Genomic DNA, 25,473 nt, shown 5'->3' with positions numbered 1-25,473 from the left:
ACGTTTCGGGCCTAGACCCTTCATCAGAGAGCTCTCTGATGAAGGGTCTAGGCCCGAAACGTCAGCTTTTGTGCTCCTGAGATGCTGCTTGGCCTGCTGTGTTCATCCAGCTCCACACTTTGTCATCTTGTGTTGGTCTATCTACATACTGTGTCAGGAATCCTTCCTGAATGCACTGGATAAAATCCGCTCCATCTAAACTATTACAACTAAAATGTTTTGGAAAGTTGAAGTCACCCATGACTACAACCCTGTGATTCTGCACCTTTCCAGTATCTGTCTCTCAATCCGCTCCTCTACTTCTCTGTAACTATTAGGGAATCTGTAAAAATACCCCAACAAAGCGACTGCTCCTTTCTTGTTCCGCACCTCAATCTAAACTGACTCTGTAGACATACCTTCTTCACTATCTTGTTTACCTGTAACTCTACTTTCAAGGAACCATGAACCTGCATTACAAGGTCACTTTCTGTGATGAAGGGTCTCAGCCCAAAACGTCAGCTTTTGTGCTCCTGAGATGCTGCTTGGCCTGCTGTGTTAATCCAGCTCCACACTTTGTTATCTTGGATTCTCCAGCATCTGCAGTTCCCATTATTTCTGTTCACTCTGTTGAGTAACACTCCCCAGAACCTTACCATTAAGTGTATAAGTTCTGCTCTGATTTACCTTTCCAAAATGCAGCTCCTCACATTTATCTACATTAAACTTCATCTGACACTCCTTGGCCCATTGGGCCATCTGATCAAGGTCCTGTTGTACTCTGAGGTAATCTTCTTTGCTGTTCATGACACCTCCAATTTTTGTGCCATCTGCAAATGTACTAACCATACCGCCTATGTTCACATCCAAATCATTTTTATAAATGACAAAAAGCAGTGGACCTAGCACCGATCCTTGTTTGACACTACTGGTCACAGGCCTCCAGTCTGAAAAGCAACCCTCCATCACCCTCTGTCTCCTACCATCGAGCTGTTTCTGGATCCAAATGACTAGTTCTCCCTGTATTCCATGTGACCTAAACTTGCTAACCAGTCTACCATAAGGAACCTTGTTGCACACCTTACAGAATTTCATAGAAATCACGTCCACCTCTCAACCCTCATCAATTCTCTTTGTTACTTCTTCAAAATACCCAATTAAGTTAGTGAGACATGATTTCCCACACACAAAGCCATGTTAAATATCCCTGATCAGTCCTTGCCTTTCCAAATACATGTAAATCCTGTCACTCAGGATTCCCTCCCACAACTTGTGTTAATTCAGCCCAATATCAAATACATTAAACAGTGAAATGATAGTGGCTACGTACATTTTCTTTAGTCTGTTTCTCTGCTAGCTTTGCTTCTCTGGCTTGTCTCCTTTCTTCTCGGCTGGCCTGCTGCTCACGGAATCCTTTCTGCTTCTGCATCGCTAGAGTGATCCATAGAGGCTGGGAAGATTCCACTCTATCCACAAGCCGTGTGCTGTCCAGAGAATGTCGGCTCTGAAGAACAGGTTTCTCTGGAAAGAAATTACGGTGCTGATTAATTTCCTCCAAAAGGATGTTAGCAAACCAAAGCTGGTGATGCAATTACATACATAGTCAGTTTTATCTAGAATTCAGAAGGTTAAGTGGTGATCTGATGAAATTTTTCAAGATATTAACAGGAAAATAAAGAATAAAGAAAGATTTCCACTATTGGAGATTCTAGAATTACGGGCATAGTCTGAGAATTAGGGCCAGACTGTTCAGGAGAGATATTAGGATGCACTTCTATCCACAAAGGGCGCTCGAGATTTGGAATGCTTTTCCACAATTGGCAGTCAATGCTAGATCAATTTTTAGTTTTAATTCTGAGATAGATACATTTTTTGCTAAGCATAGGTATTAAGGGATATAGGCCAAAGGCAGTTATAAAGCATTAGGCATTTTCTCATTTAAAGTTGGAACACATTTGAACAGGCTGAATGGCCTACTCCTGTTCCCATGTTCTGTTTAAATCAACAGTGAACTGTTCATTGTACTTCACAAGTGAAAACTAAATGGAGAAGAAGAATACAGTAAAAGAAGAGTACAGTAACTCCTGTTCCCATGTTCTGTTTAAATCAACAGTGAACTGTTCATTGTACTTCACAAGTGAAAACTAAATGGAGAAGAAGAATACAGTAACTGGCAATTGTGAATGACTAGACAACTTACCTCAAGCTATATAAAAAAAAATAAAGACATCCTGTTAAACATTTAATGTTTGTGGCTGAGATGATATCAATGAAAAATATATTTTGGTATTAAATAGTAAATTTTGAAAACACAATGTTCAGAGATTAAATTAAGAAATTACCTGATATAATTCCAAATAACAAAAACGTGAAGAATTAAAATGTTGACATTGCAGCAATTTCAGCAAAAAAAAATATGAATGAGAAGGGCTATGTTTTTCCAACCTTTAAATGATATCAGAAATCATGGAAAAGTTCGGAAAAAACAGCGAGAGTCAAAATAATGGATTGTTTTGTTAAGGAAAGTAAGTCTGACTTTCTGCTTAAGATTTCAAAGGCTAGGTGAAAATCTCACTAGTGAATGACAGGGTGCAAATTTGCACGCATTAACTTCTCATTATTACATTGTCTCACCTCATTTACATGCAGTTTGCTATTTTCCCAGGTACTGGTAAGAAACCAGACAGTGCCAATACCCAACTTTAAAATCTGACAGATGACCTGCATCTTGCCAGCTTCTTCTCAAGGCATCCCTCTTGGCCAGCGTTCCCCAATGTCTTAGCACATACTTCTTGGCAACAACTGTCTGATCTAGGTGATGACTCCAGACCAAGTTGGCAGAGTTTAAAATGGTGTGCAGCTAGAATTTAAGAAAGCACTTGCACCACGAATGCTGTGAGATCTCAAGATTAGCCAACAAATCAGATGCTGTTGAGTGCAAGTAGGGTAAGAGTGACACTATCAAGGTGGGGTACATACTTAATGAGGTGAATGGCATAAACATTGTCACTAGGACTCACTGATGGAAATTCTCCACGAAACTCCCAGAAATTGACACTTAGCCAAATTTTGGGAAGATTCAGCCCAAGATTTTAATAATGTTGCCAGATGTCGATGGGAGGTTTGTGGTTGGTTGATGGTGTTCGATGTCGCGAGGGATTGCTCTCAGTGTGGAGGGTTCACAGAGTCCATGACTCGGAGTTATCTGTGGGAACTTATCTCTCGATCAGCAAGTCTGACTGATTTCCTTTGCCTTCTTCACAGCTTTGGCCCAAGGGCTCTTTCACCTGCAGGGCCTGTTTCTTGTTCAGACTCTCAGATTTCTCTCGCGAACCACTCACACAGAGCCCACCTCAGAGCATACACCTAGTTGGCATCAGGGCATGTTGCTGGTATTACAATGCACAGTGTTGGGATCGGGGTCTCCAGTTATACCCATCCGCAGGCCCCCTTATCTCCCGCCAAATCTGGTTTCGGCTGCCAAGCTATTGTTCCTCCTTTCGGGGCTGAATGAGCTTCCTGATCATTGGAGGAGGTGTGATTGGCTTTTCAATTGAGGTGAACGTTTTGATGCTTTGGAATGGAGAAGTGAAGTCACGTGTGGTCCAGGGTATACTAGCTAGACGGATTGAGAACTGGCTGGGCAACAGAACGCAGAGAGATGTAGTGGAAGGGAATTTCTCAAAATGGAGAACTGTGACCAGTGGTGTTCCACAGGGAACGGTGCTGGGACCACTGTTTTTTGTGATATACATAAATGATATGGAGGAAGGTATAGATGGTCTGATTAGCAAATTTACAGATGACATGAAGATTGGTGGAGGAGCAGATATGGAAGGGGGCTGTTAGAGAATGCAGCAGATTATTGATAGATTGGAGAGTTGGGTGGAGAAATGGCAGATGGAGTTCAATCCAGGCAAATGCGAGGTGATGCATTTTGGAAGATCCATTTCAAGAGGGAACTATATGGTAAATGGAAAAGCCCTGGGGAAAATTGATGCACAGAGAGGTCTGAGTGTCCAGGTCCATTGTACCCTGAAGGTGGCAATGCAGGTCGATAGAGTGGTCAAGAAGGCAGACGGCATGCTTTCATTCATCGTACGGGGTATTGAGTACAAGAGTTGGCAGGTCATGTTACAGTTATATAGGACTTTGGTTCGGCCACATTTGGAATACTGTGTACAGTTCTGGTCGCCACATTACCAAAAGGATGTGGATGCTTTGGAGAGGGTGCAGAGGAGGTTCACCAGGATGTTGCCTGGTATGGAGGGTTGTTAGCTATGAAGAGAGGTTGAGTAGATTAGGATGATTTACATTAGAAAGACGGAGGTTGAGGGGGGACCTGAAATCTACAAAATCATGAGAGGTATAAACAGGATGGATAGCAAGAAGCTTTTTCCCCCAGAGTAGGAGACTCAGTTACTAGGGGTCACGATTTCAAGATGAGAGGGGAAAAGTTTAAGGGAAAGTTCTTTACGCAGAGGGTGGTGGGTGCCTGGAACTTGTTGCCAGTGGAGGCGGGCACAAAAGCAGCATTTAAGATGTATCTAGACAGATACATGAATGGGCAGGGAGCAGAGGGATACAGATCCTTGGAAAACAGGCAACAGGTTTAGGTAGAGGATCTGGATCGGCGCAGGCTTGGAGGGCCTAAGGGCCTGTTCCTGTGCTGTAATTTTTTTAGGGTCTTTGTTCTTTGTGCATGCCTGGTATGATGGGGTTGTCTCATCATGAATGGTCACATAGGTTAGGCCTTTATTCATTAGAGTCTAGAAGAATGAGGGGCGATCTTATGGAAAAATCCAAGATTCTGACTGGAGTGATAGGATAGATGTTGAGAACATCTTTCCACTAGTGTGGCAATCTCAAACAAGAGGACATAGTTACAGAATAAAGGGACACTCATTGAACATTAAATTTCTTCTCTCCGACGGTAATGAGTGTCTGGAATTCTCTATCCCAGAGAATTGAGGAGACTAGATCAAGAGAAGTTAGATTTTTGATATATTTGGAAGTTGATGACTGTGAGGAGGCATAGAAGAGGAGCTGAAGCCTGGGGCAGATCAGCAATGATCTTTTTGAATGGTAGGATAAGTTTGAGGGGCTAAGTGGTCTGCTCCTTGCTGGCTTATGCTCTTATGATACACGTTTAATCTTTTTTAACAGCTGATTGTGTCCAAATAGAAAAGTAATTTGCATATGAACGTACTAAGCAAACAAAATATGGATCATCAACCCACGTTTTGAGTCCAAATTTGAATAAATGATCAATTCGGTGTTTTTGTTTTTCTTTTGAATGTTTTAAACGATAGTGGGCGGACATTTTCTTCTTCATTCATAGGATGTGGACATCACTGCTCAGATCAGTACGTACTTCCCATCCCTCCAGGTTCTGTTTTTGATACTGGGCATATGTTTAGTTCAAATTTGTATCAACTGTGAATAATGGCATCTTCTATGTTAACCTTTTCTAGAGCAAATAGAAAATATTTATGGAACAATGGATACCCAGGGTGATCATAATACTGTAATTCAAACAAGAGATTCAATTAATGATATCCATCTGACATAGGAAAGATGCAGTGCTTTAGAACTGACAACTGATGCTAGAATTAATCCCATGATCTCTCTGAAATGAGTGCTTTTGATTTGTATACTGAGATTCAAAATGACTGAAACCATTGTAATTGCCTGCTGGGCACATAAAATGTGCATTAATATCCCTAGATTAATATTCTAGTTTATTGACATCTGTATGAGCATAGCTAAATTAGTAGAAGCAAGTTGTCAATTAACATCTGCTTGGCCCCAGTGTTGGCTTAGCAGCAATCAGCATTTAAAGTCTCAAGAGGGCACACTTGCGATTTACGTGGTATAAAACACTCAATTTTATAAAACAGCATATCTTCTGATTTGGTGCTAGTAACTACACTTGTGGTGCTTGTGAAAGCATAATTATGAGATGAAAAGAGTGGAATTCAATTCCTATTTGAACCAGGCTCAGGCACTTCACCCAACTAGAGCCAGCATTGCTCAAATGGGTCAGCACCAGAGTTCACTTTCTTTTGAAAGCAGGATAGCTCCCGGAACAGCACATCTGGAAAGTGGAGAAAGGTGATATGGCTGAAATGAGTTAGCAGCAGGCTGGAGATTTTTATATGCCCTGAAGGTGAATTCTTATTCCATGTGAACACTAGTAAAAAAAAATCTCCTTTTCTCGTTTCCAAGTTTTGTATACTTATTAAAGATAACTGTTTATCTTTTGTAAAACCAAACTCAGAAAAATAGACTGTGTGTTACAATCGAGAACCAAATGAAATATTTCATTTTGCTGATTCCACTTATCGCTCACTGTCTGCTGGAATAAAAAATGGCATTTATTGCAAAATGTTAGCTAATAGTAACATGGGAAAATTTCATTTTTCAAGTCAATTTGAACAAGCAGAAGACATATCAATTGCACATGCACAATTCAGTTGTTCTACTAAAGTATGAAATGGAATTCTAAAAATTACACACTCAGTTGTATGAGTAATATTTGCAATTTCCTGCAAGTGTTGTGTGTAAAAATATTCTAATCAAATTACTGGCTTTTGGAATGTTTGCTGTAAAATAAAATCTATAATGATTATAGAAAAACATTGCAAACACAATTCTAAAATAAATATTAATAGTGATATTTCCTGTACTTTTGATTGGTTTCATTTATTGTATCCAATACAATCCAATACAATCTGAAGTAATGAGAGGTTCAGAGGAAAGAACGCAAGTTCTAGCACAATTATATGCAAAGGGTTGCTGAGGTTAGAAAGTACAGAAACAGAACATTCAGTCCAATCAGTACATTGCAGCCTTTACTCCATTTCAGCCTCCTCATATCTTGCCATATCAATCTATTATAATCATAGAATATAGAACATATCTATTCCTTCCCCTTACAAATCTAGCTTCCTCCAACTCATTTTAACCACTGCCTGTGAGAGGTCAGCATACTCTTCTCTGGGTAAAACAATTCTGTCTGAAATCCCTATTACATTTCTTGGTGACTCTCTCATGACCCTGGTCTCTAGTGACATTCTTCAGCAAACATGGAGACATTCTGCATCTACTCTCTGAAAAGCTTTTATAATTTTACAGTTAGTTATCAATTAGGTCACTTCAAGTTTCTTTTTCAAGTGAAAGGGGCTCAGTCTGATTTGTATATCCAAGCATTTCCTGTATCAGCGATAATGGGAACTGCAGATGCTGGAGAATCTGAGATAACAAAGTGTGGAGCTGGATGAACACAGCAGGCCAAGCAGCATCTTGGGAGTACAAAAGCTGGCGTTTCGGGCCTAGACCCTTTTCTGATGAAGCGACTATGCCCAAAACATCAGTTTTTGTGCTCCTAAGATGCTGCTTGGCCTGCTGTGTTCATCCAGCTCCACACTTTGTTATCCCACTTCCCGTATCATCCTTGTATATCTCCTCTGCACCCTCTCAAGTGTCTCCTTATACATTTATAATACACTGACTGGAATGGCACAGCAAACCCTGAGCGTGGCTTAGCCAAGTTTGATGCAGGTTAGGCATAGCTCCCCGACTTTTCAATTCTACACATCTAGATATGAAACTTAGCGATTAGTTTGATTTTTTACACCCCAGTCTGTTGAAACTTTAGAGATTGGTTTACTCTGGGAGCTCTTTGTTTCCCTAACCCTCCTCCCAACTAGATTTGTATCACCCAAGTAATTAGTAACTCTTTAGTCTTTCTACTACAATTTTCTACCTCACATTTACTCGTGTTGTAGCTAATTATTTGCCTGTTCTACAAATCTATTAATGTCTTCCTGTAATTTGTTGCATCCATGTCAGAATCAATTTGTACCACCCTCTTCCAGGTCTCTTAAATAATGCACTGAACTGTCAAACTTCATTCAGTGCTCAATTCCAGTAGTGGAACTTTTGTCACAGTACTTACATTTTGAAGAGGGTTAGTTCAGTTTTTCTCAGGACTTCCAAAGAATACACCTGATTAGTATATCTGTAGCACATGTATGAACCTTCTGGGCTCTCACATTTTCAAAAGCCCATGAGCCCCATAAACATAGCATTCCTCAGGATCTGCCCCTGCAACCCATCAACATGATGCTGCAACTTCCCACCTTGGCCCTGAGTCCCTGGTATATGAGGTAACTTTCCCAAGTTCTCCCATGCCCTCATCAGAAGCCAGGGTGCTCCTGACTGTGGATGAATCCTCCTCCCTCATGACTGTCTTCCCATCCATGCTTTACCGTATCCAGCTTGCTCACAAATACTTTATGATTGTCATTTTCCCTTCTCTCCAGTCTGCAGGCCCCTTCCCAAAGAAAAGGTTTGAAAGTTTCCTCCCTTTGGCAGAGGACTCTTTCAGGCCAAACCCCTTTAGTTTCTGTGGACAGACCTGATGGACTGACCGTGGCCCAGTGCCTCGAGTGACTTGATCAGAGACGCTCAAACGAGAACAGCCCAGGCCTCTGACTGGTGTCTGTACAGCTCCAGGACAATGTTAGCAGTTTCACCGAGCCGGTTTGCACTGGAGCCACAGGACAGACCACTCCCTGGACGCCACCGCACCCCCACCCCGACTCCTGACTGAGAGAACACTAGCCAGATGCCCGACTGTGACCAATTCCCTGGATTGGTATCGGAGGTTGCCTTGACTTACTGTGTTGGGATCCCCTCACTGACTGGTCTCTCCATGGACTTCAATAAGGACTATTCCCCTGAGACTTTGAGACATGGCTGCCTGCTGGCTGTTCATGCAGTGTGCTTACAGTGTAAACTGCTAGCACATAGAACAGGTGAGAGATTGATGTAACTCACTGCTGTACAGCAAGCTTCCCCACGCCCCCACACCCCCACCCCTAGACTGAGGACTGCTGACCAGCAAGGGAAACTATCTTGTGTGTGACTGCATGAAAGGGTACAACAAGGCAAGGCAAGGTAGGGATGATATGAGTATCCGGGCAAATGAGCAGTAAGAAAGCAAGGGAGCAGCCCCGAGATGCAACCAGGTCCATGAATTATCTGAGTACCTGTTCTTTCACACACGGTATCTGGATTTTCCAAAGAGAGACAATCACACTCAGATTGCCACTCATTCTTTTTTTTTATGTATTAATAAGGAGCTCCACATTACTGCAAGGTGATTCCAATTGAGGCTCCATCCGAAATTTGGAAAGTATTTTGAATCTGACAGTTCTCTCACAATGCGGGATAGTCAGGAGAAGGCAAACCATGTCACCTTATTCCCAGTCATCTATTCCCATATTCTATGATTTAAATGCTTGGCACCACAGACAGACACTTTGATAGCTCCCATGAAAGCATACGTGAGAGATTAGGGTTTCAGGATGGTAGGCTGCTCGGTGCCAGGGTACAAAGTAGGAAGAGGGCCAAGCAAGTGATGGAGTGTTTTGGTCAGGTCAGACTGGGTGAGAGATATCAGGTTCGGTGAGGGGGCTGGGTGTTGGGTTGGCAGCAGACTGCCAGTAGGCTCCAGTTGTAGGGGAATATCCAGCTGAATCTTTCATTTCCAAAGCAATTATATTGGAGACTGTTATGATGGGGGTCCACAGGGTTCCCTATGAACAACTCCCATATAAGCTGCAGAAATTAGCATGGTAAAATGTGGACCATTTTTAGATTTCTACCCAATGATAATATTAAGGTTATACACAACTTTTCGGTTCTACAAGATTTTTTTGTTATTGTTTAAGTGCATAGGTCAATTATCATCTGTGGTATGTGATGTCTAAGAAACAAGTCTCTTATCATGATATGGGCCTTTTCCTTGATACCAATGTTTAAAGATTTCTAGAGATAGTAGGAACTGCTGATGTTGGAGCCTGAGATAACAAGGTGTGGAGCTGGATGAACACAGCAGGCCAAGCAACATCAGAGAAGCAGGAAAGCTGACGTTTTGGGTTGGGAGCCTTCTTCAGAAATGGAGGAGGGGAAGGGGACTCTGAAATAAATAAAGAGAGAAGATGGACAGAGGAGCAGATAGGTGGAGAGAAGACAGACAGGTGAAGGAGGTGGACATGAAGCCAGTACAGGTGAGTATAATAGGGAGTTGGGATGGGGGTTGGTCAGTGAGGAGGGAGGGGTGGGTAGGTGGGAGGGAAGACAGACAGGTCAAGGAGGTAGGGATGAAATGGGCTGGTCTTGGGATGAAGTCAGGTGTGGGGAGATTCTGAAGCTTGTAAAGTTCACATTGAGGCCTGCAGGGTTGGCTGCAGGGTGCCCAGGTGGAATATGAGGTGCTGTTCTTCCAGCCTTTAGGTGGCATCATTGTGGCAGTGGAGGATGCCCAGGATGGACATGTCGTCCAAGGAGTGGGAGGGGGAGTTGAAGTCATTCACAATTGGGATGTGTTATCGTTTGTCACGAACCGAGAGTTGGTGTTCCACAAAGTGGTCTCCAATCCTCTGCTTGGTTTCCCCATCTAGAGGAGGCCACCTCAGGAACAGTGGATACAATATACCACATTAGTGGATGTGCAGGTTTGTGGAAGGTTTTCTTTGGGCCTGGGATGGAGGTGAGGGTGAGGTGTAGGGGCAGATATAGCACTTCCTGCGGTTGCAGGGAAAAGTGACAGGGGTGGTGGGGTTAGTGGGGAGCGTGGAGCAGACAAGGGAGTCACGGAGAGATTGGTCCCTCTGGAAAGCAGATAAGGGTAGGGAGGGAAAAATGTCTTTGGTGGTGGGATCAGATTGCAGATGGTGGAAGTGTTGGAGGATGATCTGTTGGTCTGTGAGGACAGGAGGGATTCTGTTTTGGTTGCAGGGAGGGTTTGTGAGGGATAAGTTTTGGGAAATGCAAGAGATGTGGTCGAGGACGTTTTTGACCACTGTGGAGGGGAAGTTGCAGTCCTTGAAAAACAAGGGCAAGGGATGTACGGGAGTGGAATGCCTCATCTTGGGAGCAGATGCAGCGGAGGTGAAGGAATTGGGAATAGGGGATGGGATTCGTGCAGGAAGTTGGGTGAGAGGAGGTGTATTCTGGGTAGCTGTGGGAGTCAGTGGGTTTGTATCATTGTTTTGACATATAAAAGCAGTTAACTTACATTTCTGAAGAAGGGTCTAGGCCCAAAACATCAGCCTTCCTGCTCCTCTGATGCTGCTTGGCCTGCTGTGTTCATCCAGCTCTACACCTAATTATCGAAGGGAAACTATATTGGGTATGTTAATCATTTAGAATATATTGAGGCATTGTAGCGTTTTCTCTTTAAACATCTCGATGAATTCACCTACTAGCTTCCTAATATCTAGGAACTTTTTCATATCCTTAGGCCATCTTGGTGAACAGTCACTGGACTCTACTCAGGCTAGTGTATCTTTTCTGTGACGGATCATCAAGATCTGAAAGTTCAAATAAGATCATTTAATTTAATGGATTTTATATTCTGTTAACTTAGTGATGTAACCCAACAAAGCTTAGGTCTTCTTGATACCTAAGAAGGCTAAATCGCTGATTTGCCTTCTCTATTCTCATTCATTAATCAACAGTATGTTTGACAAACCCTGAATAGAAAGACCATGGCAGGTTCCAAGCACCTACACAGATTACCCCTGGGAAAAGATACAGAACTCCAACAAAAGCAACTTGGCTAATCACACTTGTTACTGCAATTAACTGTCCTGTAGTGATCTGTCAGAATGATAACATCTTGGGCTGAATGTCAGAGTTGTATCTCACCATGAATGCTGTTAATGAACAGTTTTTCTAAGATCGATACTCGTTCTTTAACTTTTTTCTTTTCAGAAAACATTTTAGCTTTACTCTCATTAATTTGGTTTAGGAAGTCTGTTAGAAATTGCTGAATGATAAGTTACAGTGAAAAAAAATCAGCTGTGCTACGCTGATAGCACTTGGACTTTTGAATCCAAAGGTTAAAGGTTCAATCCAGGAAGTTGAACACAATATCTAAACTTATACTCCAGTGGTACTGAGGGAACGCTACACAATGATTGGTGCATCCATTGGAAATGATGCTGAACCAAGGTCCCATTTATGTTTTGGATGGATGTGAAACATCCTAAGGTGATAGGATGTAGGAACAGAAGTAGCCGTTCAGCCCATCGCGTCTATTCTGCCATTTGATGAAATAGTGGCTGATCGGATAATCCTCAACTCCACTTTCCTGGCTTTTCTCCATCATCTTTGATTCCTTAATTGATTTAAAAACTGTATATCTCAACCTTGAATTTACTGAAGGGAAGCTCTCTGAGGTAAAGAATGGCACCCATTCACTACCCACTGACAGAAGAAATTTAATCTCATCTCTATCCTAACTGGATGAGCCCCTTATGGTTATGCCATCTGGTCCTCGACTCTCCCTCAAGTTGAAAGAAACTCTCAGGATCTAGCCTATCAAGCCCCCAAACAATTTTGCATGTTTCAATAAGGTCTCCTCTCATCTTTCTAAACTCCGGTGAGCACAGGCCAACCCTACTCAATACTTCCTCAAAAGACAATCCCTCCATACCCAGGATCAGGCTAGTGAACCTTCTCTGGACTGCCTCCAATGCCAGCATGCCCTTCCTGAAATAGGGGCTCAAAACTGTTCTCAGTATTCCAACTGTAGTCACGCTAGCGTCTTGTATAATTTTAGCAAAACCTCCAAACTTCTATACTCCATTCCCTTTGAAATAAAGACTTATGTCACAATTTCAAGATAGCCATCAACCAAAGCCTGTAAAGAAACCATTGGCAACCACACAGAAACCGATGTCCATTTCAAGCCCACCGACTCCCACAGCTACCTGGAATACACCTCCTCCCAACCACCCTCCTGCAAAAATTCCGTCCCCTATTCCCAATTTCTTTGCCTCTGCCGCATCTGCTCCCAGGATGAGGCATTCCACTCCCGTACATCCCAGATGTCCTCGTTCTTCAAGGACCGCAACATCCCCCCGTGGTGGTCGAGAATGCCCTTGACTGTGTCTCCTGCATTTCCCGCAACTCATCCCTCACAGCCTGCCCCACAATAACCACCCAAAGAGAATCCCCCTAGTCCTCACATACCACCCCACCAACCTCCGCATACAATGCATCATGCTCCGACACTCCACCATTTACGATCCAACCCCACGACTAAAGACATTTTTCCCCCACCCTTGTCTGCCTTCTGGAGAGACCACTCTCTCCAGGACTCCCTTGTCCGCTCGACACTCCCCACCCACCCCACCACACCCAGCACTTTCCCCTGCAACCGCAGGAAGTGCTACACTTGCCCCCACACCTCCTCCCTCACCCCCATCCCAGGCCCCAAGATGACTTTCCACATCAAGCAGATGTTCACCTGCACATCCGCCAATGTGGTATACTGCATCCGCTGTACCCGTTGTGGCTTCCTCTACATTGGGGAAACCAAGTGGAGGCTTAGGGACTGCTTTGCAGAACACCTCCGCTCGGTTCGCAATAAACAACTGCACCTCACAGTCGCGAACCATTTTAACTCCCCCTCCCATTCCTTAGATGACATGTCCATCCTAGGCCTCCTGCAGTGCTACAATGATGCCACCCGTAGGTTGCAGGAACAGCAACTCATATTCCGCTTGGGAACCCTGCAGCCCAATGGTATCAATGTGGACTTCACAAGCTTCAAAATCTCCCCTCCCCCCACTGCATCACAAAACCAGCCCAGCTCGTCCCCACCTGCCTAACCTGTTCTTCTTCTCACCTATCCCCTCCTCCCACCTCAAACTGCACCTCCATTTCCTACCTACTAACCTCATCCCGCCCCCTTGACCTGTCCGTCCTCCACAGACTGACCTATCCCCTCCCTACCTCCCCAGCTATACTCTCCTTTGCACCTATCTTCTCCTCTATCCATCTTCGGTCCGCCTCTCCCTCTCTCCCTATTTATTTCAGAACGCTCTCCCCCTCCCCCTTTTCTGATGAAGGGTCTCAGCCCGAAATGTCAGCTTTTGTGCTCCTGAGATGCTGCTTGGCCTGCTGTGTTCATCCAGCTCCACACTTTGTTGTCTCAAGAGACAATTTCGTCATTATCATATGGATGTTGGTAGAAGTTGTGCTGAAATTGCAGTTTCTGACAATGGTGACTGCATTCTCGTAATATTCTATTGGCTGAAAAGCACTTTGTGTAATTGCAAGAGTGCTGCATAAATATAAAGCTTAATTTACTTTTACCTTATAGTGCTACTGAAGAATTGAAGTTTATCTAAAATTCACCAAAGACCTTTACGTATGTACCTTCCAAACCCACAACCACTTTCATTTTGAAGGACAAATGCAGCAAATACCACCTGCAAGTTCCCCATAACGCCATACAACATCCTGATTTGGAAATATAACACCATTCCTTTAGTGTCATTGCGACAAAATCCTAGAAATTGCTACCAAAGGACATTGTGGGTCAAGCCACAGATGTGCACCACAGAGGTTCGGAGAAGGCCGCTCACCACCACTTTCTCAAGGGCAACAAGGTACTGGCCCAGTCAACGATGCTCACAAACCATGAGAGAACAGACAATAAACTTCATGACCAATATATAGTGAAGTACACTGAAACCAAAGTACCTACAGATACTTATCACGTTGCCTACCTTTCTTAATGGAGTCTGACTTTTTGTCTGCCCTCTCTCGCCATGGAATGTTGATGGATGGGAAAAAAGATTTTATATCCTTTGTTTCCACTTCTTCATTCCTTAATCTGTATGTTTGAACTGAAGTGTCATTCTTCCCGTCTTCTTTTCTCACATTTGAATCAAGTGGATTCTTTGTGTTTTTATGGTCTGCGCTCTTGTTTAAGGTGTTATGAGGGGACGGAGGTGGAGTGAACCGTATAGGCTTGGGTGCTAAAGCAGGTTTCGGAGATGGTTGTGGCCTCGATGAAACTTTCTCACTTGAACGTGCAGCAAGTTTATTTTTAACATGTTTTGCCACATCAATACTACTTAGATGCAGAATCCCAGTCTGTGAAATGTCTGAAATGCTATTTGAGCTGTCTTTCAAAATGTTACTAACCTTATTATCTTTGTTATAAGAGAATTGCTTACCAGAAACAGTGTATGATTCACCTTCTTTTTCTTTTGAGGCCAGGAATGCTGGAATTCCTTCCATACTGTCTCCAGCACTATATCGTTTCTTCCGTTTTTGTTCTCCTTGCTGTTCACAATGGAACCGAAGGGAATAGTGAGTCCTCCGTAATTTTATGCCAAATGGGGATGTATCCATTGCACCTTCAGTTTGTGTGATCACATTGCTAGCAGCTTGGCTAGTAACTGGTGGTTGAGCTTGCGGGACTGAATGCTCTTTCCTTTGCACAGCAGGAAGACTTGGAACTAGAAACGATGGAAGATCTTTGGCAAACTTGTAACCTTCGGCAACATCCTCTATCCTAATATTGTGATTATCTGAGTGCGAGTCATCTTGTGTGTCTTTGGTTGCATCTTGTGCAATGCTTTCAGACATCAATGGCCCACTAGGTTCAGAAAAATCCATTGCGCGATTATGTGCAAATACAGTTTCCTCCGGTGTAGTCTGTTTCTCTGCTTTGTGCGAGACATTCATTTTCTCAGAACTGTTGATCTTATTGCCATCTGCCCATTTCTGCCACGCAGGTGTTATGGAGAATTTTGCATTTGCAGATAAAGTTTTTCTCAAGCTGCTATGCATACTGGAAGCTCTGAAGGTAGTCCAGTCATCACTAAATCTCCCATGTACTCTTCTTTCTTGAAACCTTTCATCTGAACTTTTAAGTATTTTAGCCCTAATGGTAGCCCACTCAGTTAAAGTTGATGATCTTGCCTGCTCGACTGATGGTTCTGGATTGAATTTGGATTTACCAATTCTACTTCTGGCACCCTGATTGGATTTAGATGGCTTTTCAACAGGTGGTAAATCAACAGATTTTCTCTCTTCTGAAAAACCAAGCAAAGTCTTGCAAGCTGTGTCTTTGATCTGTTCCAGATCAACGGCTGTACCACAAAGCTGTGCTCCTGTAACCAAAATGGCAGTATGAGGAACATAAATTGAAGATGAAAGGCCGTTACTTGATTTTGTGGAGGCCTGTAACTCACTCACATCTAAAGAAGAAACAGCTTCTCTTGGATGGGTCACAGGCGTCAGATTAACTTTCTGAAAAATGATTTGCTTTTCTCCTGAAGAAACTTGGAATGAAAATGGACTCGACATTGTTTGTCTTTGATCTACCTCCTTCCATCTAAGTTCGCCTCTGCGTTGCTCCTCTTCTTGTGTATCAATGAGTTGTTGCTTTTCTTGATTTAACAGCTCAACATCCTTTTGACTCTCTTCTTCCCTTTGTTGTTTCTTTAAATCATGCTGTCTTTCTGTTTCTTTCTGTTGTCTCTGTTCTTCCAAGTTGTGTTTTCTTTGCTCTTCATTCAATTGGTTGTTTTCAGTAGCATGGAAATATAGGTCTTCTTTACTCAGACCTTTTACCTCAAAATATTTTTGTTCCTCTTTTTTCATTTCCAGCTCCATCAACTCATGATGTTGCATCACTTCTGCATCACTTTTCAGTTTGTCCAATTCATCGCATCTTTTTTTATCCTCATATAATTTCTGCTCCTTCGGCTCACATTTTTCTTCTTCCTCATCCAACCTTTTCTCTTTTACTTCATAGTTTTGTTCTTCCTCAAATGGTGGGTCATCCTCTGTTTCACCTAACACTTCTTCGTTATGTAATTTCTGGTCTTCTAATTTATGAAATTTCATTTCTTCCTCATAAAAATTCTCTTTCTCCATTTCACAACATTTTTGGTCCTCCTCATGTATTCCTTGCTTCTCCACTTCATAAAGCTTTTGTTCTTCCTCATGAGCTTTCTGCTCCTCTAATTCACCATATTTCTGTTCTTCCCTATTTAATTTTTCCTCATTTAGTTTCTGCTTTTCTATTTCATAATGTGTCTGATCTTCTTCTTGCATTATTTGTTCTTCAGTTTCCTGTTGTTCGTCTTCCCATCTCTTTTGCCCCTCCAATTCAGAATGGCTTTGTTCTGCACCCTGCTTATTGAGCACCTTTGTTTCATCTCTGCTTATTTCCTTCCCATCTTTAAGATGGTTTTTCTCTCCTTGTCCTTTTCCCTCTTCTATTTTGTAACGTTTTAGGTCCTTCACAACATAAATTGTCTCCTTCTCTTCCAGTGCAAAGTCAAATTCATGGATCGTCGCACTCCGCATTTCCTAAAAGTTGCAAAGATGTTAATTCAATTCAAACATTTTAAAATAATTTGCAAATTTTTGCAATAATACTTTAAATATGAATTACCTTAATCTTAGCCTCAAAAGATAAGGCCCTCTGCACCATTGTGACAATTCAGCACTTCTTCGAGCAACAGTGATAACTTATTGATAGATCAATCCATGAGCAGAGGCTCAACACGTCACCATGCTCACATACCATCCTGCTCACTGTACTCACATATCATCCTCCTTACCCTGGTCACATGTCATCCTGCTAGATATAAGGTGGGGGCAGTGGCAGGAGTTAGCAGCGTTCTGGCTCCTCAGCACATTTGCCCCCCAGCACCAGGCAGGTGCATCATTCTTTCTCCTTCCTTTCTTCTTTTCTCTTTCATCTTCATCTTTTTCTTCTTTTCATCAGCAACAGCGAAAGAAAGCAGCATCAGCAGGATCAGGCGGCCCGAGGTGGCCAGCATGAGGGGCACAGCAGACAGGCTGATGGGGCAGTGGGAACACCGACAGGCAACAAGGCGATGAGAGTGGGCAGTCTGGGGCGGTGGGGACAAAGTCAAGCCCTTATGAGGAGTGTGAGGCCAGCATGTCAATTCCAGCAACACTGGACAGAAAGGCAGGATGTTCCCGATGACCAAGGAGTCCAGAACCAGAGGGCACAGTCTAAGGATACGGGGTTGGCCAATTAAGACTGAGTTGAGGAGAAATTTCTTCACCCAATCTGTGGAATTCTCTGCCATAGAAAGTGGTTAAGGCCAAAACGTTGAATGTTTTCAAGAAGAAGCTAGATGTAGTTTCTAGGGCCAAAGTGATCCAAGGATTTAGGGTGGAAGCAGGAACAGGACTGTGTTGGATGTTCAGTCATGATCATATTGAATGGCGGAATAGCCTATTCCTGCTTCTATTTTCTATGTTTATGTTTAAGGACAAATGCAGGAGTAGCAAGGATAAGAAAAAGTGTAAATTATAACGGTATAGATAGAGCAAACAGGGAAAGATTATTTCCACTGGTTGATGAATTATTAATGATAAATGATGAATTAGTAGTAAGAGGGCCAGGATGGGGGTAGGAGAGATTTCCTTAGTTACGGCTATCGGAGATTGTAATAATTTGCCATTGGGAATGGTTGAGGCAGAAACAATTGTGTCAAGGCAGATGGGTTAAATATTTGAAGCAGAGGAGTGTACAGGATTCTGGTGTAAGGCAAGCAATGGTTCTGGATAATCCTCTCATAAAGCCAGTAGAGATACATGGGCCAAATGATTACCTTCTGTGTTACAAATATCTATGGTTCTATGCTATACTTCACACAATCTAAGCTACTGTATTCACTGCTCACAACATGGTCTCTTCTATGTTGGGGAAACGAAGCACAGTCTGGGTGATTGCTTCACAGAACCCCTACATTCTACCCGTAAAAATGGCCCTGAGTTTCCAGTTACCTGCTACTTCAACACACCACTCTGTTCCCTGGCCAATACTTCTGTCTCACACTTGCTGCAATGCTCCAGCAAAGGTTGGAACAATATTTCATTATAATAAAATGTGAGGCTGGATGAACACAGCAGGCCAAGCAGCATCTCAGGAGCACAAAAGCTGACGTTTCGGGCCTAGACCCTTCATCAGAGAGGGGGATGGGTCTAGGCCCGAAACGTCAGCTTTTGTGCTCCTGAGATGCTGCTTGGCCTGCTGTGTCCATCCAGCCTCACATTTTATTATCTTGGAATCTCCAGCATCTGCAGTTCCCATTATCTCTAACAATATTTCATTTTCTGCTTGGGGATCCTACAGCCTTCTGATCTTAATACCAACTTTAAGAACTTTCAGGCTTAAACTCTCCACTGTCCTAGCCCCCATCCTTTTATGCTAGGCCTTGCAGTCATATAATCTGCTATTACACACAACACATTGTTAGCCACTAACAGCTATTCACTCTCCTATCCAGATTGTTATCGACTGCTTTGTCTGTCCAACTGTGTTTTCTCTCTCTTTGGGTTCTATCCCCACCTATTGTTTACTCTTTCCCCCAACTCCCCATCCTATCTTCTGTATAAAAATCCACATTTTCCTAACTACCATCAACTCCTAGGAAGAGTCACTGGACTCAAGTTGTTAACTCTGGTTTCTCTTCACAGATGTTGCCAAACCTGCTGAGCTTTTCCAGCAATTTATTTTATAGTGTTATGCAACTGCTTAATATATAAGTACAGTAAGAATTAACAATTTAATTGTCCAGTTCAAACAATATTTCAGAGCATATAAAAATATATGTGATTTTCTTTTAAAGCTTGAGCTGTTATCTCACTGATATTATGTCACATGGGTCATGTGCTGTTTGAAAACTGTTCCAAAATGAAGAACAAAAACATACAAAATTCTCACAATTAACAGTACATGTACCTGTGCAAGTCTCCCATGTTTCTTTGAGATTCTTTGATTTCTTGGCTTGACAGAAAGTTTATGTTTCGCAGCAGTGTTGTCCAGGCGGCTCACAGACTGTGGAACAGCATCCAGGTTAATTGATTCAATGGTCCCACCAGAAGTCACTAATGACAGAGATCTACTGGGCCACGAAGATCGAACAGTTGAAACCTTAAAAAAAAACACAGCCATCGTCATTACGAACACCTTATGTTTTAAAAATAAAAAGAGTTACAACATACATTAAGGAAATAAATGAACATCTTGTTCGAAGTGAAATTAAATCCTGTTTAAACTAAAATTAAAAACAAACTGCTATGAATTCTGGAGATATCAAACAAACAAAAACACTGGGACAGTTCTTTCCAAACTGGTAGAAGTCCTAAAGTCCCACCTCTCATTTCGGGAAGATCTTATTCTATCAGGATGGAGTTGTGTGTAGTTGAGGAGAAGGAATGGGAACAGGACATAACTCCAAATATGGGAAGACTGAAATCAGCAGGGCCATTTGAAATCAGTGTTGAGTTCAAACAAATTACATTTTCACAAGGTTCCTGCATGAGGGAGTTCCAAATCTTTACATGAGTCATAAATGCTTTTAAAGGCCAAATAAGTTGTACAGAAGTGTCCGCAAGTCAAGTCATTAAATGGCCAACACATGTGAAGCAAAACTTCTGCCTGCATCCATGACTTGGAAAAGGATATGCCTTAGCAATTTCAATGTTTGTTTGTTGACATATTCCTAAAGGCTATCAATATAGTGTTATCAATGCTTAGTTGTCTTCCACAATCTCACAGTGGAGGTACTGGTGGCGGCGGTGGACGTGGCAGGGAGGAGTATAAGTGCACTGTTTTGCGGTTTGGTTTATAGTTCAGAGAGGTGTTTTAATGCATTGGTTGTCTTCAATATGAGGTTATGAATACAAATATGATTGTTTTGATATAAGCCTAAGTACTTGAGAGGATTTTAACAGTTTGATTGTGCTGTCATGAATCGGAGGTTTTGTTTTAGATAATGTGAGCTGCTGCATTTTGGAAAGGCAAATCAGGGCAGAACTTATACATTTAATGAAAAGGTCCTGGGGAGTGTTGCTGAACAAAGAGACCTTGGAGTGCAGGCTCATAGTTCCTGGAGAGTGGAGTCGCAGGTAAACAGGATAGTGAAGAAGGCATTTGGTATGCTTGCCTTTATTGTTCAGTGCATTGAGTAAAGAAGTTGGAAGGTCATGTTGCAGCTGTACAGGATATTGGTTAGACCACTTTTGGAATCCAGTGTTCAATTCTGGTCTCCCTGCTGTCGGAAGGATATTGTGAAACTTGCAAGGGCTCAGAAAAAAATTTACGAGAATGTTGCCAGGGTTGAAGAGTTTGAGGTACAGGGAGAGGCTAAATAGGCTGGGGTTATTTACCCTGGAGCGTTGGAGGCTGTGAGATGGGCTTATTGAGATTTTTAAAATCGTGAGGGGCATGGATAAGGTGAGTAGACAAGGTCTTTTCCACAGGGTAGGGTAATCCAAAACTAGAGGGCATAAGTTTAAGGCGAGAGGGGAAAGATTTAAAGGGGCCTAAGGGGCAACTTTTTCACTCAGAGAGGTGTGCCTTTGGAATGAGTTGCCAGATGAAATAGTGGAGGCAGGTACAATTGCAACATTTGGAAGGCATCTGGATAAGTACAGGAACAGGAACGGTGTAGAGGGATAAGGGTGAAATGCTGGCACATGGGACTAAGTCAGCCTGGGATGCCTTGTCAATGTGGATGAGCTGGACTGAAATGTCTGTTTCCATATAATGACTATCTGAGCATAGCTTCTCTGATTGACCTAAGTTGGATACTGGACACTTTGACACATATGGTTACAGTAAGATGATGGGATTGTTGAAGAGGTGTAAAAGGGCCAGTATTAAAACAAACCACCGGAACAAAATTTTAGAGAATCAAACCTACCGACTCTCACAGCTACATAGAATACACCTCCTCTCACACACCTTCCTACAAAAAGGCCATTCCCTGTTCCCAATTCCTTCGCCTCTGTCACATCTGTCCCGAGATGAGGCATTCCACTCCTGGACATCCCAGATGTCCTCGTTTTTCAAGGACCAAAATTTCCCCTCCACAGTGGTCAAAAACGCCCTCGGCCGCATCTCTTGTGATTCCCACAACTCATCCTTCACACTCCCTCCCTGCAATAACAACAAAGACAGAATCCCACTTGTCCTCACAGACCACCCCACCAACCTCCGGATTCAACACGTCATCCTCCGCCACTTCCGCCATCTGCAATCTGACCCCACTACTTTAGTACATTTTTCCCTCCCCATCCTTATCTGCTTTCTGGAGACACCGCGCTCTCCGTGACTCCCTTGTACGCTCCACATTCCCCACCAGACCCAGCATTTTTCCCTGCAACCACAGGAAGTGTTATACCTGTCCCTCACCTTTCCCCTCACCCTCATCCCAGGCCCCAAGAAAACCTTCCACATTAAACAGATGTTCACCTGCACACCTGCTAATGTGGTATACTGTATCCATTGCTCCCAATGTGGCCTCATCTACATCAACCAAGTGGAGGTTGGAGACCACTTTGTGGAACACCTACACTCAGTTTGTGACAAATGACTGCACCTCCCTCTCGCGAATCACTTCAACTCTCCCTTTCACTTCTTGGACGACATGTCCATCCTAGGGCTTCTCCAGTGCCACAAGAATGCCACTGAAGGTTGCCAGAACAGCACCTCATATATTGCTTGGGAACCCTGCAGCTCAATGCTCTCATTGTGGACTTCACAAGCTTCAAAATCTCCCCAGCCCCGACCTTATCGCAAAACCAGCCCAGCTCGCCCCACCTCCCTGACCTGTCCGTCTCCTCTCCCACCTATCCGCACCTCCAACCTCAACCACCACCCCCAACCCCTACCTACGAGCCTCATCCTCAACTCCTTGACTTGTCCATCTTCCCTGGACTGACCAACACCCTCCCTAACTCCCCACCTACATTCATCTTTACTGGCTCCACCCCCACCTCTTTGACCTGTCTGTCTCCTCTCTACCTATCTGGTCCTTTATCCACCTTCCATCCGCCTGCCCCCCTTCTATTTATTTCAGAGTCCCCTTCCCCTCCCCAATTTCTGAAGAAGAGTCCAGACCCAAAATGTCAGCTTTCCTGCTCCTCTGATGCTGCCTGGCCTGCTGTGTTCATCCAGCTCTACACCTTGTTATCTCTTATTTTAGAGAATCAAGGCTTTTTTAACATCCACTTCAGACCCTGGCAGCCACTGTGACCTCCTAGATTTGTCTGCCCTCCATTTCGAATATGTGAACGCTGACATTTAGCACTGGTTTAATGGTACCACTAATTCTGAAACCCAGATAATATCCTGGGGAGCCAGGTTAAAATCCTGGCTTGGCAGATAGTGGAATTTCAAATCAATAAAAACATGGAATTAAAAGTCTACTGAGGACATTGAAACTACTGCCAATTGTCAAAGAAAAAATCATCTGGTTCACTAATGTCCTTTAGGGAATGAAACTGCTTTGTCTAATCTACATATGTCTCCAATGTGATTGACCCTTTACTGCTCCCTTAACTGGGCAAGAAACGCTAACATCGTCTGTAACACTCAAAATCTCGTGAATGCATATAAAAACAAACTCATTCAGCCTGTTATTTGAATACTTTCTCCCAAGGCAGATGTGGCAAACTGAAATTTCCTGTTGCCTCTACCTAATTCAGGAATGAACATGCTGGTAGCTGTGTTTAACTTGCTGTGTGTTTCCAACACTTACTGTTTATGATTAAGAACTGGTGTACAGTACTAGATTATGATATAAATAAACTTATTCTATCTGGAATATCAGACTGAAGACTGTATAGGTATTGTAAAACAGAGTCATAGACCCGTACAGCATGGAAACAGACTTTCTGGTCCAACTGGTTGATGCCAACCAGATATGCCAATCTGACTTTGTCCCATTTGCCAGGATTTGGCCCATATCCCTTTAAACCCTTCCTATCCTCATTACCAATCCAGATGTCTCTTAAATGTAACAATTGTACCAGTCTCCACCACTCCTTCTGGCAGCTCATTCCATATACGCATCTCCCTCTGCGTGAAAAGGTTGCCCCTTAGGTCCCTTCTAAATCTTTTCCCTCTCACCTTAAACCAATAAGCTCTACTTTTGGACTCCCCCATTCTGGGGAAAAGACCTTTTCTATTTACCCCATCCATGCCCCTCATGATTTAAAAACATCTCTATAAGATCACCTCTCAGCCTCCGACGCTCCAGGGTAAATAACCCCAGCCTATTTAGCCTCTCCCTGTAGCTCAAACTCTCCAACCCTGGCAACATTCTTATAAATTTTTTTCTGAACCCTTGCAAGTTTCACAACAGCCTTCCTGCAGCAGGGAGACCTGAATGGAACACTGGATTCTAAAAGTGGCCTAACTAATATCCTGTACAGCTGCAACTCAATGCACTGACCAATAAAGGCAAGTGTACCAAACACCTTCATTATCCTGTTTGCCTACAACTCCATTCTCAAGGAACTATGAAACTGCACTCCAAGTCCTCTTTGTTCAGCAATATTTCCCAGGACCTTACCATTCAGTGTATAAGTCCTGCCCTGATTTGCCTTTCCAAAATGCAGTGCCTCACATTTATTTAAATTAAACGCCACCTGCCACTTCGTGGCCTATTGGCCCATCTAATCAAGTTCCCATTGTACACTGAGGTAACCTTCTAAGCTGTCCACCGGACGACGAATTTTGGTGTCATCTGCAAACTTATTAACCATATCTCCTATGTTCACATCCAAATCATGTAAATGAATGACAAAGCGCAGTGGACCCAGCACCAATCCTTAGCACACAGCTGGTCGCAGGCCTCCAGTCTGGAAGGTAACCCTCCACCACCATCCTCTGTTCTCTACCATCGAGCCAGTTCGATATCTAATTTTGTCATTATTGTTATTTTGTACATTTAATTCTCAGCTTGCATGTTGTAAGTAAACTGACTGATCATTTTTTAGCGATGTAAGATTTTGTTACCTGCTCTTCTGCTCCAACTCCTGTTTCATCTAAAATCAAGGAGCTTAGACAATTGGATGGGTCATTGGACTGCATAAGGGAAAATGAAATGGAAGGATGGATTAAAAAATGCTGATGTTTATAAAAATGAAAGTAATTATGGAAGATAAAATAATGAGAAAGCTACTCAAATCTGAATGGAAAATGTTGACATTAAGCAAATGTAACAAAAAGTCTTTTATACCTTTGAAATGCATACTAATTTCATGTTCAAGGCTAAATTTGTAAATAAGGCACCAATACTCAGTTCAGCTGATCTTCCTATCATTCCATACAGTCTGTTAGACCATAAGAAATAGGTGAAAAATAATGCCATTCAGCCATCAAATCTGTTCCGTGTTCAGATATGTTTCTCAACTCAATTTTTCTGCCTTCTCCCCATAACCCTTGATCTCCTTGCCAATCAAGAACCTATCTCTGCATCAAATACACTCAATGACATGCCCTCCACTGCCTTCAGTGGCAATGAGTTTTACAGATTCACCACTCTCTGACTGAAAAAGTTCCTCCTCGTCTCAGTTCTAAAGTCATTCTTCCACTCTGAGGCTGTTCACTTGGGTCTAGTCTCTCCTACTAGTGGAAACATCATCTTCATGAACACTCTATTCAGGCCTCTCAGTATTCTGTAAGTTTCAATCAGATTCCCCCCATATCCCTCTAAGCTCCACTGAGTGCACAGCCATGGTCCTCAACTGCCCCTCACAGGACAAACCCTTAATCCCCAGGACCATTAAATACAGGTCCCAAAGTTGCTCATAATATTCAGAATGCAGTCTGGC

At 42.9% G+C, this 25,473-nt stretch overlaps 1 protein-coding gene across 2 annotated transcripts in view; it reads right to left on the bottom strand.

The window, feature by feature from the left end:
• cracd (capping protein inhibiting regulator of actin dynamics) overlaps positions 1–25,473 on the bottom strand; it is a 97,073-nt gene that overhangs the window by 22,209 nt on the left and 49,391 nt on the right. Inside the window, exons 5-8 of one of the 2 annotated variants that reach the window (XM_048540584.2) lie at positions 24,656–24,724; positions 19,589–19,780; positions 14,574–17,175; positions 1,310–1,500 (exon numbers count right to left, since the gene is read on the bottom strand). In XM_048540584.2, the coding sequence (XP_048396541.1) occupies positions 1,310–1,500; positions 14,574–17,175; positions 19,589–19,780; positions 24,656–24,724 (3,054 nt within the window). The remainder of the gene's footprint in view (positions 1–1,309; positions 1,501–14,573; positions 17,176–19,588; positions 19,781–24,655; positions 24,725–25,473) is intronic. The other variant, XM_048540668.2, reaches the window with a different exon arrangement.

Source organism: Stegostoma tigrinum, chromosome 1 (genome assembly GCF_030684315.1).
Source record: "Stegostoma tigrinum isolate sSteTig4 chromosome 1, sSteTig4.hap1, whole genome shotgun sequence".
Taxonomy (NCBI): domain Eukaryota; kingdom Metazoa; phylum Chordata; class Chondrichthyes; order Orectolobiformes; family Stegostomatidae; genus Stegostoma; species Stegostoma tigrinum.
The sequence above is the reverse complement of the archived record's forward strand: the minus strand, read 5'-3'. Positions and strand labels throughout refer to the sequence as shown.